Genomic DNA, 12,542 nt, shown 5'->3' on the forward strand with positions numbered 1-12,542 from the left:
GCCCCACCCAGGCTCCTTTGTCCATGGGATTTCCCAGGCAAGAATACTGGAGTGGGTTGCCATTTCCTTCTCCAGGGAGATCTTCCCAACCCAGGGATAGAACCCACGTCTCCTGCATTGGCGGGCAGATTCTTTACCACAGAGCCACCTGGGAAGCTCAGGTTTATTACCTAACTTACTCCCCCACAGAAAAGATATTTAACTGATTTATATTTATTTCCTTAACTAAAGCGTATTCAAATTGTTCCCAGTTGGAAGGGAAAAACAATCTGTTTTCCATCTAAAGATAGTAAGAAACTTCCTAAAACTTTTTTTTTGGGGAGCTGAGAATATTAAGCTCTGGCAAGTGCTAAAGTATTTATTTAAAAGGTATTAAGCTAGAACACTAACACAACCTCTAAGAAAGTGTTTTATAAGAGAATCTGGTTATATCTTAGTTTTAATTTCCCATGCATATTGCAAGTAACCTCATTGAGAAAAATAAAAGCTTTAGGGTTGATGTAAATTTTACATATTGAACATGATAACCACAGGTTTGACTAATATTTGTCCATTTCCCTGGCCAAGCAAAAGATCACTCTGGAGAATTTTCTCTCAAAAAAAAAAAAAAAAAAGAAAAAGAAAAACCTGATCTCAGATAGTAAAGACAATAAAGAGGATGGTCTTTCCTGCTGTCACATCCTAAGAGAAGGCTCTCTCCAAAATGACAGGCTAGACAGGGAAATTTTAGTAAGCATTAGGCAGACTACTCACTGCTCTAACCCATGTTTAGGTCTTACTCATTCAAGCCCAGATACTTTACAAGAAGTTTCTGAAATCGACTGGCTTTCTGGGGAGTGAACAGTGGGCAGTGATTCATATCATGGAGCAGCGAGTACGTTTCTACCCAGTGGCCTTCTTTTGCTGCTGGAGCCCAGGTGGGTATCTTAACTGAAAGATCTGGGCAGTGAAAAGGGTAATTGTTAGACTGTAATCAAGCAAAGTAGTTTCACCAAGAAGTATGTGCTATCCAGCATATAAAATTTACTTTGGTCCCACCCATATTTCCAGTTTTTCTCAACCTCCTTAACTTCTTTTCCTTCTTATGTTTTTAGAAATTGAGATAATTAGACATGAAATAGGAGAAGGAAATGGCAACCCACTCCAGTGTTCTTGCCTGAAAAATCTCAGGGACGGCGGAGCCTGGTGGGCTGCCGTCTATGGGGTCGTGCAGAGTCGGACACGACTGAAGCGACTTAGCAGCAGCAGCAGCAGACATGAAATAATATGAGAGGAAATGTCATGACAGAACTCAGAGATATTAAGACCTGCCATTTCTACTACACAGAGTTATAATGTGAGGATCAGATTGGATAAAGTTTATGAAAAGGCTTGATAAACATAAGTTAAAAATTGTAACTTATGTCCTTCCTATAGTATGTCTTGCTTCCATTACTATTCTTAATAATCTGCAAAGTTTAATTGCTGAGGGATAGCAGTGGAGACCTGCTGTTAGAGGAGACCTGAAGCCAGTGGTTTATATAACTGGTTTATCTCACTGCTAGTCTTCATTATGCCTGTAATTCTCACAGTGCTTAAGTGTTTATACCGAAAAAATGTATGCTCAGATACCCAGAATTGGCAACAAGATCTGTGCTTCGTGTTTTCACAGTGGTCATTCTGATGATCATAAAGCTGACAAAACTACAGGACACCAGACTTCATATGGCCCTCTATGTTCTCCAGGTAACATCTTCAAAAAAAACATCCAGCATGTCTGTTTTTACACTTTCTTATCCTGTTCTCTTACACTGCCAAAATTCAGTAAGCACATTCCCCGCCCCCTGCTTAGGGTATTTCTTTCTACATTGCAAGAGAAAAATATATTATTTGCATTCAGTTCTAAAAAATTTGAAAATTTCCTCATTGATGAGGTGGATATCTTTATGAAAGTGCTGCCATGCATTTCAGAGCTTGTGTGTCTCTAACCAATTTCATTTTATTGATATGTTTTTTTAAGGGATGGGTAACAAAAGACAAGCTCTTCCAGGTAATGTTCTTATGAAACACTGATAGTGACATGATTGTCTCCCATCCAGAGTGAAATGAATAGATAAATTAGCTATTCTAGGTGAACAGAGAGAAAGAAACAAAGAAAAGAATGATTCTTTCCCTCCTTGTCAGATTTAAGTAGGTTTTTGGGGGCTCTCAGACTATGCTGCTTGGCAGTTTCCTCAAGCCTAACCCAGGAAATGGGGCAATAAGGTGGGATATTGAAACCACTTCATTGTCTGTATGTATAAGGTAAGAAATATGACTAACTCTCATGACAAAGAACAGTGAGTTCAGTGAAAGAAAAGTGAACAGTGAAAGAACAGTGAAAAGTGAGTTCAGGAAGAGATGAAAAATGGTTTTTAAAAACAACACCAAATCTTGATTTTTGAAGTGAATATAACAATGATTTATAAATAAGAGGAATGGAACTCCTCCCCAAATCTCTGAAAACCTGAAGGATGGGCTCCATCACCCCTTCATCTCCTCCAGGCTCTAACAACATCATCTCAGGGTCTGCTCAACTGTGGAGTATATGGCTGGACACAGTACAAGTTCTACCAACTAAAGCAAGAGGCTCGGCGTGATGCAGACACCCAGACACCATTATTATGCTCACAGAAAAGATTCTATTGCAGGGGCCTAGATCCGTTGGAGTCAACTCTTGCTTTTGCTACTAGCACCTCTACCATTCTTTGAAACTATAAAACTAGAACATCCAGAACTGGAATTATTCTGCACTAATGGTTTGGGCAGAGTGTTTGCAGTCAACATCTTAAGTCTTTTCTAACCATACCTTAAGCTATAGAAGTGAAAGAGAATATAGTACCATGATTGGTAGCTACTCTAGTTGAAGTGGGTGGAATCTATCCATTATTCTTAGATTCACAGATTAAGTCACTGTTCAGGGAGATGAAGCTACTTTCCACCTAAGAGATACACTCATATTACTTCAATAGATACTAGATTTGTGGAGTCTCTTCTGGAAAAAAATAAATTTCAAGTTATTATTAGTTATTATTTATACAAAGTATTTCCAGGCCCTCTACTGTGTGGTTGTAGGGGAAGCAGTGTGGCATGTAACAACTTTCTCAGATATTTACATTGCTCTTCCTTCTGTTGAACAGAGAAAGTCCTGGTTTTACCTCCTTTGAACAGAGTTTTGGAAATTCAGAAGAAGAAAGGACAGAAGGTGTCAAAAAAGTGATAGGGAGATCCTCAGACACTCAACATCCTAGTCTCGTATATATTCCATGCTGTTCTAGGTCTTAACAATAGAAACCATTCCCTTCTAGAAAGTTAAGGCCAGTCTTTTGAAGTTACAGTGGATAATAAGATTTAAGAGAAATCAGGACTAAAGCTGAATCAAAAACTTCTCAACTCTCATTTATAAGCAGAAATCCTAGGTTGTAGGTTTCATAGTGCTTAGATGTAGAATTAGATTGAACATTATGAACTTGCCATTTTTGTAGGTTAAAATGGTCTAATGTCATCTATTTTACATGGTTCAATCTGACTGGAAGTGCTAAATATATGTTTATTGAATAAATGAATAAACAGGTGAATGAATGACTAACAAGTAGAATTGAACCTTTGGGAAAGAAAAGACTCCCACACTGAAGAGGCTTATTCATGGGTAGGGATGTTTAATGTTTCTTCCTCTTGAGTCATGTAACAAATGATGTTTGGTCTCTCTAGTTAAGTCATGAGCAAAGCCAAACCAGGGCCAGGGCATCAGATGCTGTGATGCCTAAACAAAGGGGAAAGTCAAATGGACAAAAACTAGAATGATAATCAACTAAAACATCTGGAGTGTTTATTAAATCAGATACTTTTCACCTAATATATTTCCTTGGCCTATACAAGGTAAAATCGTTAAGATTAGAGAAAATTGACAGAGTAGATTATAATGGGAGATAAAATAGTATACAATATATTAGAAATATATTAGATAATATATTAGAAATCAATCCTGAATATTCATTGGAAGGACTGATGTTGAAGCTGAAACTCCAATACTTCGGCCACTTGATGCGAAGAACTGACTCATTAGAAAAGACCCTGATGCTGGGAAAGATTGAAGGCAGGAGGAGAAGGGGACGACAGAGGATGAGATGGTTGGATGGCATCACCGACTCTATGGACATGAGTTTGAGTAAGCTCCGGGAGTTGGTGATGGACAGGGAAGCCTGGTGTGCTGCAACCCATGGGGTCACAAAGAGTCAGACACGACTAAGTGACTCAACTGAGCTGAAGACAATATACTCTGAAAAGTAAGACCAGAGATCTTCCCAAAGGAATTTTCAATAGAAATGCTGTTCAGTTGCTAAGTCATATCTGACTTTTTGCGATCCCATGAACTGCAGCACGCCAGGCTTCCCTGTCCTTTACTGTCTTCAGGAGTTTGGTCAAACTCATGTCCATTGAGTTGGTGATGCCATCCAACCAATAGAAATGTTAGGGAACTCAATAATAGCTCTTTAGGTTTTAGGCCATGAGCTTCAGCCTTTCTAAGGATGGTAACCTGACCTCATTCTATCAAGATATCTTGAGACCTCTCAAGGTGTGTAGCACAGATTTTTGGGTGGCACAGAATGAGAAAGATACCTCACCTAGAGAGCTGCCTTCACTTATTTTAATTTAAAAACTAGTAAGAATTCAGCATATAGAAAGACAGATGGAAACAAGAATTCTTTCCATAGGCCTTGAGGGATACGTGAGGTAAGGAGCCCATTTCTTAAAAAGTCCTATCAGTATCACTTCATATTTGACTTTATTTCCAAAAAGAAGATAATTATCAAATGTCTGTCAGATTTGTTTATCTTCTCTGATGAATTTTTTGCATTGACACTGGTCTTGGATAGTTTATAGATGTAGGCAAGCAAAAAGATAGTGGGAATGAAAAATAATAAAAGATTAGGCAAGATTAGGATTATCAGCTCTTCATTATACTAAGAGTAGGAGGGCCACTATTCAGACTGCTTCTCTCGCCCTTGAATTCACATGTAGGAGGAGCATAGACATAGATACAGTGGCAGTTCTTAAAATTTCTGTGAACACCCCTCCCGTGACTCTGATACTTCTCTAGGTTGCAGTCCTAGTGGCATACAGTGATATCTATGCAGCTTTGATTGATACAGATCTTTCTTGGACCACATGTTGTATCATCCTTCACCTTCCCCTCATTAGCCCTGTCTGTGGCTTCAAAAATCTCTGTACTGCACCACCACGTGTTCTTCATGGGGAAATGGGTAAGTGTTTGAGGTTTTTTCAATGCATGAGAGTCTTTGGATATTTTCACATAGGCACCTTCCACATTTTACATCTTTGGCGTTGCTCTGGCTGAAGACTTCACTGCCACAGTTCCAAAACCTGTCTCCCTTGGTATTCATTCACATTAGCAACTTTTCTGGGCAACCTTTGTACTCCTTTCAAAGATTTTAACAAAGAGATTCTCTAGGCTTCAACCCTGGCCTTGGCAACAATAACCTTGTTCCTTCCAAGGGGTGCATTTTGCTTGTAGGTGTCTGTGTGGCACTACTTGGGGTGCCATCACAGTATTCTGGGAGGTCACGCTCATCTGCACTGATGTGGCAGGGTGTGGTTGTCTTTAGAGATTTGTGGTTTTTGCAGCAAGATCCAAATGCAAAATCTGAACCCTTCTTCAGCCGGCATGAGGGCAGACAACAGTGATTCTTTTGAAGACCACTGCCATAGTCACATTCTTCACCCTTATCTACTGTCTTTTTCCCACAGTACAGCTTTCAAAAGGAGCTTTGGACCTCAGATTTATTAAATAGGCAGCCCTTTCTGTGCAACAATGTGTGGAAATAGGGAAGCTGCAATTGCTGAAGCTCATATCTATAATAATAAATTCATGGGCCGTATAGAGATTCTGGCCATGGAATTTACAGACCGCATGGTCATGCTTCATTCCCAAATGATGGCCAACCTCATGAGCTGTGAAAGCTGTGAATTTTGGTGTATCTTTTTGAAAGAAAGAGTCATCAAGGTTGCATTCTTGGCAGTGCAGATACCACAGAAATAAATGCATGGCCCTGGTAATTCCCAAAACTTTGGCCAGCAGTCATATGAGCAGCATCATGTTCACCTCTCCCAAGAGATGCCAGTCTCTCTAGTGGTTAAAATTTTTAAGTGTTTCTTACAAATTCAGGAAGATTTGCACAATGGTTTTTTTCTGTCCATATCTCTAACTTCTTAAGTACCACTTTCATGTTATATCCTTGGTGTACCTGTTGACCAGTGGAGAAGGAAATGGCAACCCAATCCAATATTCTTCCCTCGAGAATCCCATGGACAGAGGAGCCTGGCAGGCTTTTAGTCCATGGAGTCTCAAGAGTCGGACATGACTTAGTGACTAAACCACCACCACCACCTATTAACCAGAGCATGGAATCTGTTAACATCTTTGGGATCTTGGTAACTTATTATTCCCGCATTTGGAATCACTGTCAACCACAGTCAACTTGAACATACTTGGGAAATGGCCATATATAAGGCATAGGAACTGAGGAAATCCTGTTCTGCTCTGAAATTGTGAAATGCTTAAGAGTTCCTCTTGTTTATCTTCACGGATTACACAAGAGTAACCTGATTTTGAAGATGTGCATAAACCATATGCTGAGGATGTATAGACTTGATGCCAAAGACAGTGCCATATAAGGTCAGGATTCCCTTCTGACCTGAGCAAGGGCTCATTATCACAAAAGAATCCGGGTCATCCTCTGAATACTCAGTCATCCTGAATAAAAGCAAGACTAGTTTCCCATTTTGACATGTATGAAGAGGGAACTTGTGTAAAAAAGAAATAAATAATCTTTTCTTTTGCTTCAAATTAATAATAATATATCATTTCCCTTGTTTGGGCAGGACTTTGTACACTTTTTCTGCTTTTTCTTCTTGTCCTCTGAATATCATCAGGTTCCTAGGAAAGACTTTTATAATAAAGAGATTCCCGCTACAATGTATCCCTGGAAGAACAGTCAGAATTACCAATCAAGTGACACTAGGCTTTATATGGGAAGGGGCCATTTTCAAATGCCCTAAGTGGGATTCCTAAAAGAGAAATCACTCTAAAACTTAACCCATTATCACTTGATTTTGTAGAAGAAAGGATAGGAGGCAGGCAGAGTAACAAACTGGGGTCGTCATTATCATGGCCCAAGTGAAACAGCAAATTGATTGTGAGTTGATTTCCCTGGGACACAATTATTTGTCAGTGACACAGTTGTTTGGACAAAGATCAAAACTATGCTGCCTGCAAGAAGAATAGCCGCTCCCACCCTCAGAGTACTACATGATGACACTACCTTTTGTCTATGTCACTTCCTGTTTCTCTCAAGCTCGAGCTCTTTAGGGGTGTCCTCACTTTGTAACCACCCTCAAAAAACAGCAGTTGTAGTACTCTTTGGAGAAGGCAATGGCACCCCACTCCAGTGTTCTTGCCTGGAGAATCCCAGGGACGGGGGAGCCTGGTGGGCTGCAGTCTATGGGGTTGCACAGAGTCAGACACAACTGAAGCGACTTAGCAGCAGCAGTAATCTTTAGCCGAGTTCCTGCTGTCTTCATAGAAGGGTATATCAAGGAGAGGCAACTTTTAGATGTCTAGCCAGTACAGTGATAACAGATCAGGCCCCAAGAAAAGAAAAATATATAACCTCTTCCCTCAGTCCTAGTTTCTGTGGAACAGCTTTCTCCTCCTGTCGTTTAGTATGCTTTTGAATTATTGACACTATAAAGTTTCCAGAGCAGGGGTTTGTGGATTTTTGAGTAAATCACCGGCCTCTGCTGTTGAATGCCATTCACACCATTCTCTATTCTATATCTTATAGCCCATTTCAAACCTCCAGTCCTTTTCCTTTTTTTTTACATTATTTACAATGTTTGTTTATTTGCTCAATCCTAGAATACATGTGAAGTATTTTTAGAGGAACTAACCCAGGCCTCTGTGAAAAGGAAGTCTACGAACTGGAGAACAGAGTTTATGTTCAGTTCCTTTATTTTTAGCCTTACATATGAGGTCAAAATAACGTTTCCCAGAATTATTTAGATTGGTACTGTTTTGTCTAGACCTATTCAGTGTGGTCATGTTATTCATTTCTAATATAGTTAAGGTCATATGTTACTTTTTGTATTTCATTCTGATTTGCTCCCACATTTTGGATGATGCTTATTTTGAGGGAGTATGTGAAATGTTATCATGATTCTGAAAGTCAGTGCATGCTAAGTTGCTTCAGTTGTGTCTGACTCTTTGTGACACTATGGACTGTAGCCTGCCAGGCTCCTTTGTCCATGAGATTCTTCAGGCAAAAATACTGGAGTGGGTTGCAATGCTCTCCTCCAAGGGATCTGGCCAACCCAGGGATCGAACCCACGTCCCTTACATTTCATGCATTGGCAAGTGAGTTCTTTACCACTAGTGCCACCTACTATACCAAAGAAGTATATTCATAGTACACCTCCTTGAGCCTCTCATCTGTTCCCATGTCCTCATTCTTTCCACTCGGTTTTCAGTCATCAGTCTCAATAGTACTTGGTTTATTTCTCCTGTATTTCTTTCTGTACAAATAAGCAGATACATGTGTATTTCCTTATATTCCCCTTTTTCATATGTAAATATAGCATAACATTATCTACTTTCCTTTCTAAACTTAAAGATATAGCTTGTAAATCACTTCATATCAGTTTGTAAAAAATCTTCCTCATTCTCTTTTTTATAATCGCGTAGTATTTAGATTTATGGATGTACCATAATTTATTCAGTTACTCTCCTATATGTGGGCTTTTAGGTTGTTTATTTCAAAATTAATACACTATCATCAGCAAATAATGTTGCACATATATTTTTTTTGTGGAAGAATATTCCTAGAAATGAGAAGATAGTGTTCATACTAATGACATTTATAGCTTGTCTGATATTCCCAAATATATGAAGGGAACTTCAGAAGCTTTTTGCCACTTTTAATTCCCACTAGCAATGTATTAGAATGCCTGTTTCCCCAAAATCTAAGCAACAGAATATATCATAATATATCATTTCACCAAACTGATAGAGTATAAGTAGCATGTCAGTATTGTTTAACTTTTATTTTTTTCTAATTTTGAGTGAATTTAAATATTTAATATGTTTAAAAGCCATTTTTATATCCTTTAATAATTGTTAATATTTTTTTCTTATCAAGCTCTTGGTATTTTTTTCTCCTCAATTTTCTCCCTGTAGCTTTATTGAAATATAATTCACAAATAAAATTTTATGTATTTGAAGTGTACAACATAATTTGATGTATGTATAATTGTGAAACATTTATTGTGAATATAAATTTTATGAAAGACAATAAATAGAATAGTTTAAATAATTTTGGGGATGAATAATGTGGGAGGAACCACTCTACTGAGTTTCAAGACTGTGTGGTATTGGTGATGGGATAGACACATAGATCATTGGAACAGAATAAAGAATTCAGAAATAGAGAACCCACATGTATGGTCATCTGATTTTTGACAAAAGGGGAAAAGCAATTCTGTGGGAGGAGAATAGTCTTTTCAACAGATCTTGCTGGAAAATTGGACATGCTGCTGAGAAGAACTTTAACCTAAACCTAACACTTCATACAAAAATTACCTCCAAATGGATCATAGATATAAATATAAAATATAAAACTTTTTAGAAGAAAACATAGCGTATATTTTCGGAGAAGGCAATGGCAACCCACTCCAGTACTCTTGCCTGGAGGGTCCCATGGGTGGAAGAGCCTGGTGGCCTGCAGTCCATGGGGTCGCTAGGAGTCGGACACAACACTTTCACTTTCCACTTTCATGCATTGGAGAAGGAAATGGCAACCCATTCCAGTGTTCTTGTCTGGAGAATCCCAGGGACGGGGGAGCCTGGTGGGCTGCTGTCTCTGGGGTCGCACAGAGTCGGACACGACTGAAGCGACTTAGCAGCAGCAGCAGCAGCGTATATTTTGGATCTAAAACTTGCTGAAGAATTCTTAAACGTGGCACCAAAAGCATGATCCATAAAATTTTAAAATCCATAAATTGGACCTAATCAAAGTAAAAGCTTTTGTCAAGAACCTTAAGCTGAGACAGAGACAAGATGGCAGAGTAGAAGGATGTGAGCTCATCACTTCTTATGAAAACACCAAATCACAACTAACTACTGAAGAACCACCAACAAAAATTGCTGGAACCTACCAGAAATGATCCCCTACATCCAAATAGAAAGAAGCCACAAATGAGATGGTGAAGGTGAAGTGAAGTGAAGTCGCTTAGTCTGTCCAACTCTTGGCGACCCCATGGACTGTAGCCTGCCAGGCTCCTCCGTCCATGGGATTTTCCAGGCAGTGAGATGGTAGGAGGGGTGCAATTGTGATAAAATCAAATCCCATACCACCAGGTGGGCAGTTCACAAACTCGAAATAATTATACCACAGAAGTTCTCCCACAGGAGTGAAAATATTGATCCCCATGTAAGGCTCCCCTGCCTGGATGTCTGGCAACAGGAGGAGGAGGCCCCAGAAAATCTGGCTTTGAAAGCCAGTGAAGCTTGATTACAGGAATTTCAGAGGACTAGGGGAAACAAAAACTCTACTCTTGGAGGGCACATACAAGGTCTTGTGTGCACCAGGACCCAAGGAATAAAGCAGGGACCTCAAAAGAAAGTGTTGCTGAAGTTCCAGTACTTTGGCCACCTGATGTGAAGAGCCAATGCACTGGAACTTCCCACAGCAACTTCCCACTATTGCTGGGAAAGATTGTGGGCAGTAGAAGAGGGCGACAGAGGTTGAGATGGTTAGTTAGCATCACTGACTCAATGGACATGAATTTGAATAAACTCCAGGTGGTAGTGGAGCACAGAGTAGCCTGGTGTGCTATAGTTCATGGGGTTGTAAAGAGTACGGCACGATTTAGCAACTGAACAAAAACAACATTAAAGACTGGGCTAGATTTACCTGCTACTGTAGGAGGATCTTCTGCGGAGACAGAGTTGAGGGGTAGCTGTGACTCACTTGCTGCTTCCTGGGGAGAGAAAAAGTTGGGAAAGGCCCTGAGAATCTCTGGCCAGAGTTATTGGTGGAGGTCTTGTCCTGTATTTGGCCAGTCTGTGAAGACTGAGAGAGGTACCTGGTTTGTCTGAAACACAGACACCAACAGAGAAAGTTAAAGAAATGAAGAATCAGGCAAACATGTTCCACATAAAGGAACGAGATAGATGTCCAGAAACTGACCCTAATGAGATGGAGGTATATTATTTACCTGATAGAGAATCCAAAATAACTGTTATGAAAATGCTCACTGAAGTCAAAGAGAACAGCACATGAACAAAGTGAAAATTTCGACAGGCAGATGGAAGATACTAAAAAGTATCAGATACTAAAAAGTCACTAGTTACTCATATTTTAAAACTGTATTGGGAATACAAAGGTACTACATGGTTATTGTTGTTCAGTCACTAAATTTTGACTCTTTGTGACCCCACGGGCTAACTAACTGACTAACCCCATGGACTCCATAACTAAGTCATGAAACTTAAGGACACAATAATTAAACTGAAAAAAAAAGTCAGTAGAAGGGTTCAATATTAGATCAAGCAGAAGAAAGGATCAGTGAACTCAAAGACAGCACTGGAAGTAATTCAGGCAGAGAAGGAAAAAGGAAGAATGAAAAGCAGTGAAGAAAGCTTAAGGACTTTATGCAGTATCATCAAGCCAACCAATATACACATTTTAGGAGTTCTAATTGGAACAGAGAAAATAAGACCAAACAGCTTGTTAAAAAATTTGAAAATTTCCCAAATGTAGAGAAGCAAATGGCAATACATATCCACAAACCCCAGAGATCACCAAGCAAGATGTATCTGAAGATAATTCACACTAAGATGCATATAAACAAATTGTCTAAAGTCAAAGAGTGGACTTTGAAAGAGGCTGTAGAAAATTGACTACTCACAATTTTTCTTTGTAAAGAAATGTCCAAAAATTCTCATTAATTTTTCCAGCAAAAACCTTGTAGGCCAGAATGGTATTAAAAAGATATTAGCATTCCCTTGTTCACTGTGACTAAGATTCACAACAAGATAATGTTTTTTCAACAGATATAGAAAATGTGATATATGTCATACTGCTGCTGCTGCTAAGTCGCGTCAGTCGTGTCCGACTCTGTGCAACCCCATAGATGGCAGCCCAACAGGCTCCTCTGTCCCTGGGATTCTCCAGGCAAGAACACTGGAGTGGGTTGCCATTTCCTTCTCCAGTGCATGAAAGTGAAAAGTGAAAAGTGAAAGTGAAGTCGCTCAGTCGTGTTCGACTCTTAGCAACCCCATGGACTGTAGCCTACCAGGCTCCTCTGTCCATGGGATTCTCCAGCCAAGAGTACTGGAGTGGGTTGCCATTGCCTTCACCGATACCGTATTACTGAGCCTTAAAAAAATAAAGATATCTTGCAACATGTGACAATATGGATGAACCTTGAGGATGTTATGCTGAGTC

At 39.5% G+C, this 12,542-nt stretch overlaps 1 protein-coding gene across 5 annotated transcripts in view; it reads left to right on the forward strand.

The window, feature by feature from the left end:
• TMEM116 (transmembrane protein 116) overlaps positions 1-12,542 on the forward strand; it is a 142,281-nt gene that overhangs the window by 34,083 nt on the left and 95,656 nt on the right. For 4 of the 5 annotated variants that reach the window (XM_061385020.1, XM_061385021.1, XM_061385024.1 and 1 more), the window contains 3 exons: positions 773-917; positions 1,652-1,725; positions 2,524-3,600. In XM_061385020.1, the coding sequence (XP_061241004.1) occupies positions 773-917; positions 1,652-1,725; positions 2,524-2,730 (426 nt within the window). In that variant the 3' untranslated portion in view covers positions 2,731-3,600. Of the gene's footprint in view, positions 1-772; positions 918-1,651; positions 1,726-2,523; positions 3,601-12,542 lie in introns of those variants that run through there. The other variant, XM_061385022.1, reaches the window with a different exon arrangement.

The sequence above is a fragment of the Bos javanicus genome, chromosome 17, assembly GCF_032452875.1.
Source record: "Bos javanicus breed banteng chromosome 17, ARS-OSU_banteng_1.0, whole genome shotgun sequence".
NCBI classification, from domain to species: domain Eukaryota; kingdom Metazoa; phylum Chordata; class Mammalia; order Artiodactyla; family Bovidae; genus Bos; species Bos javanicus.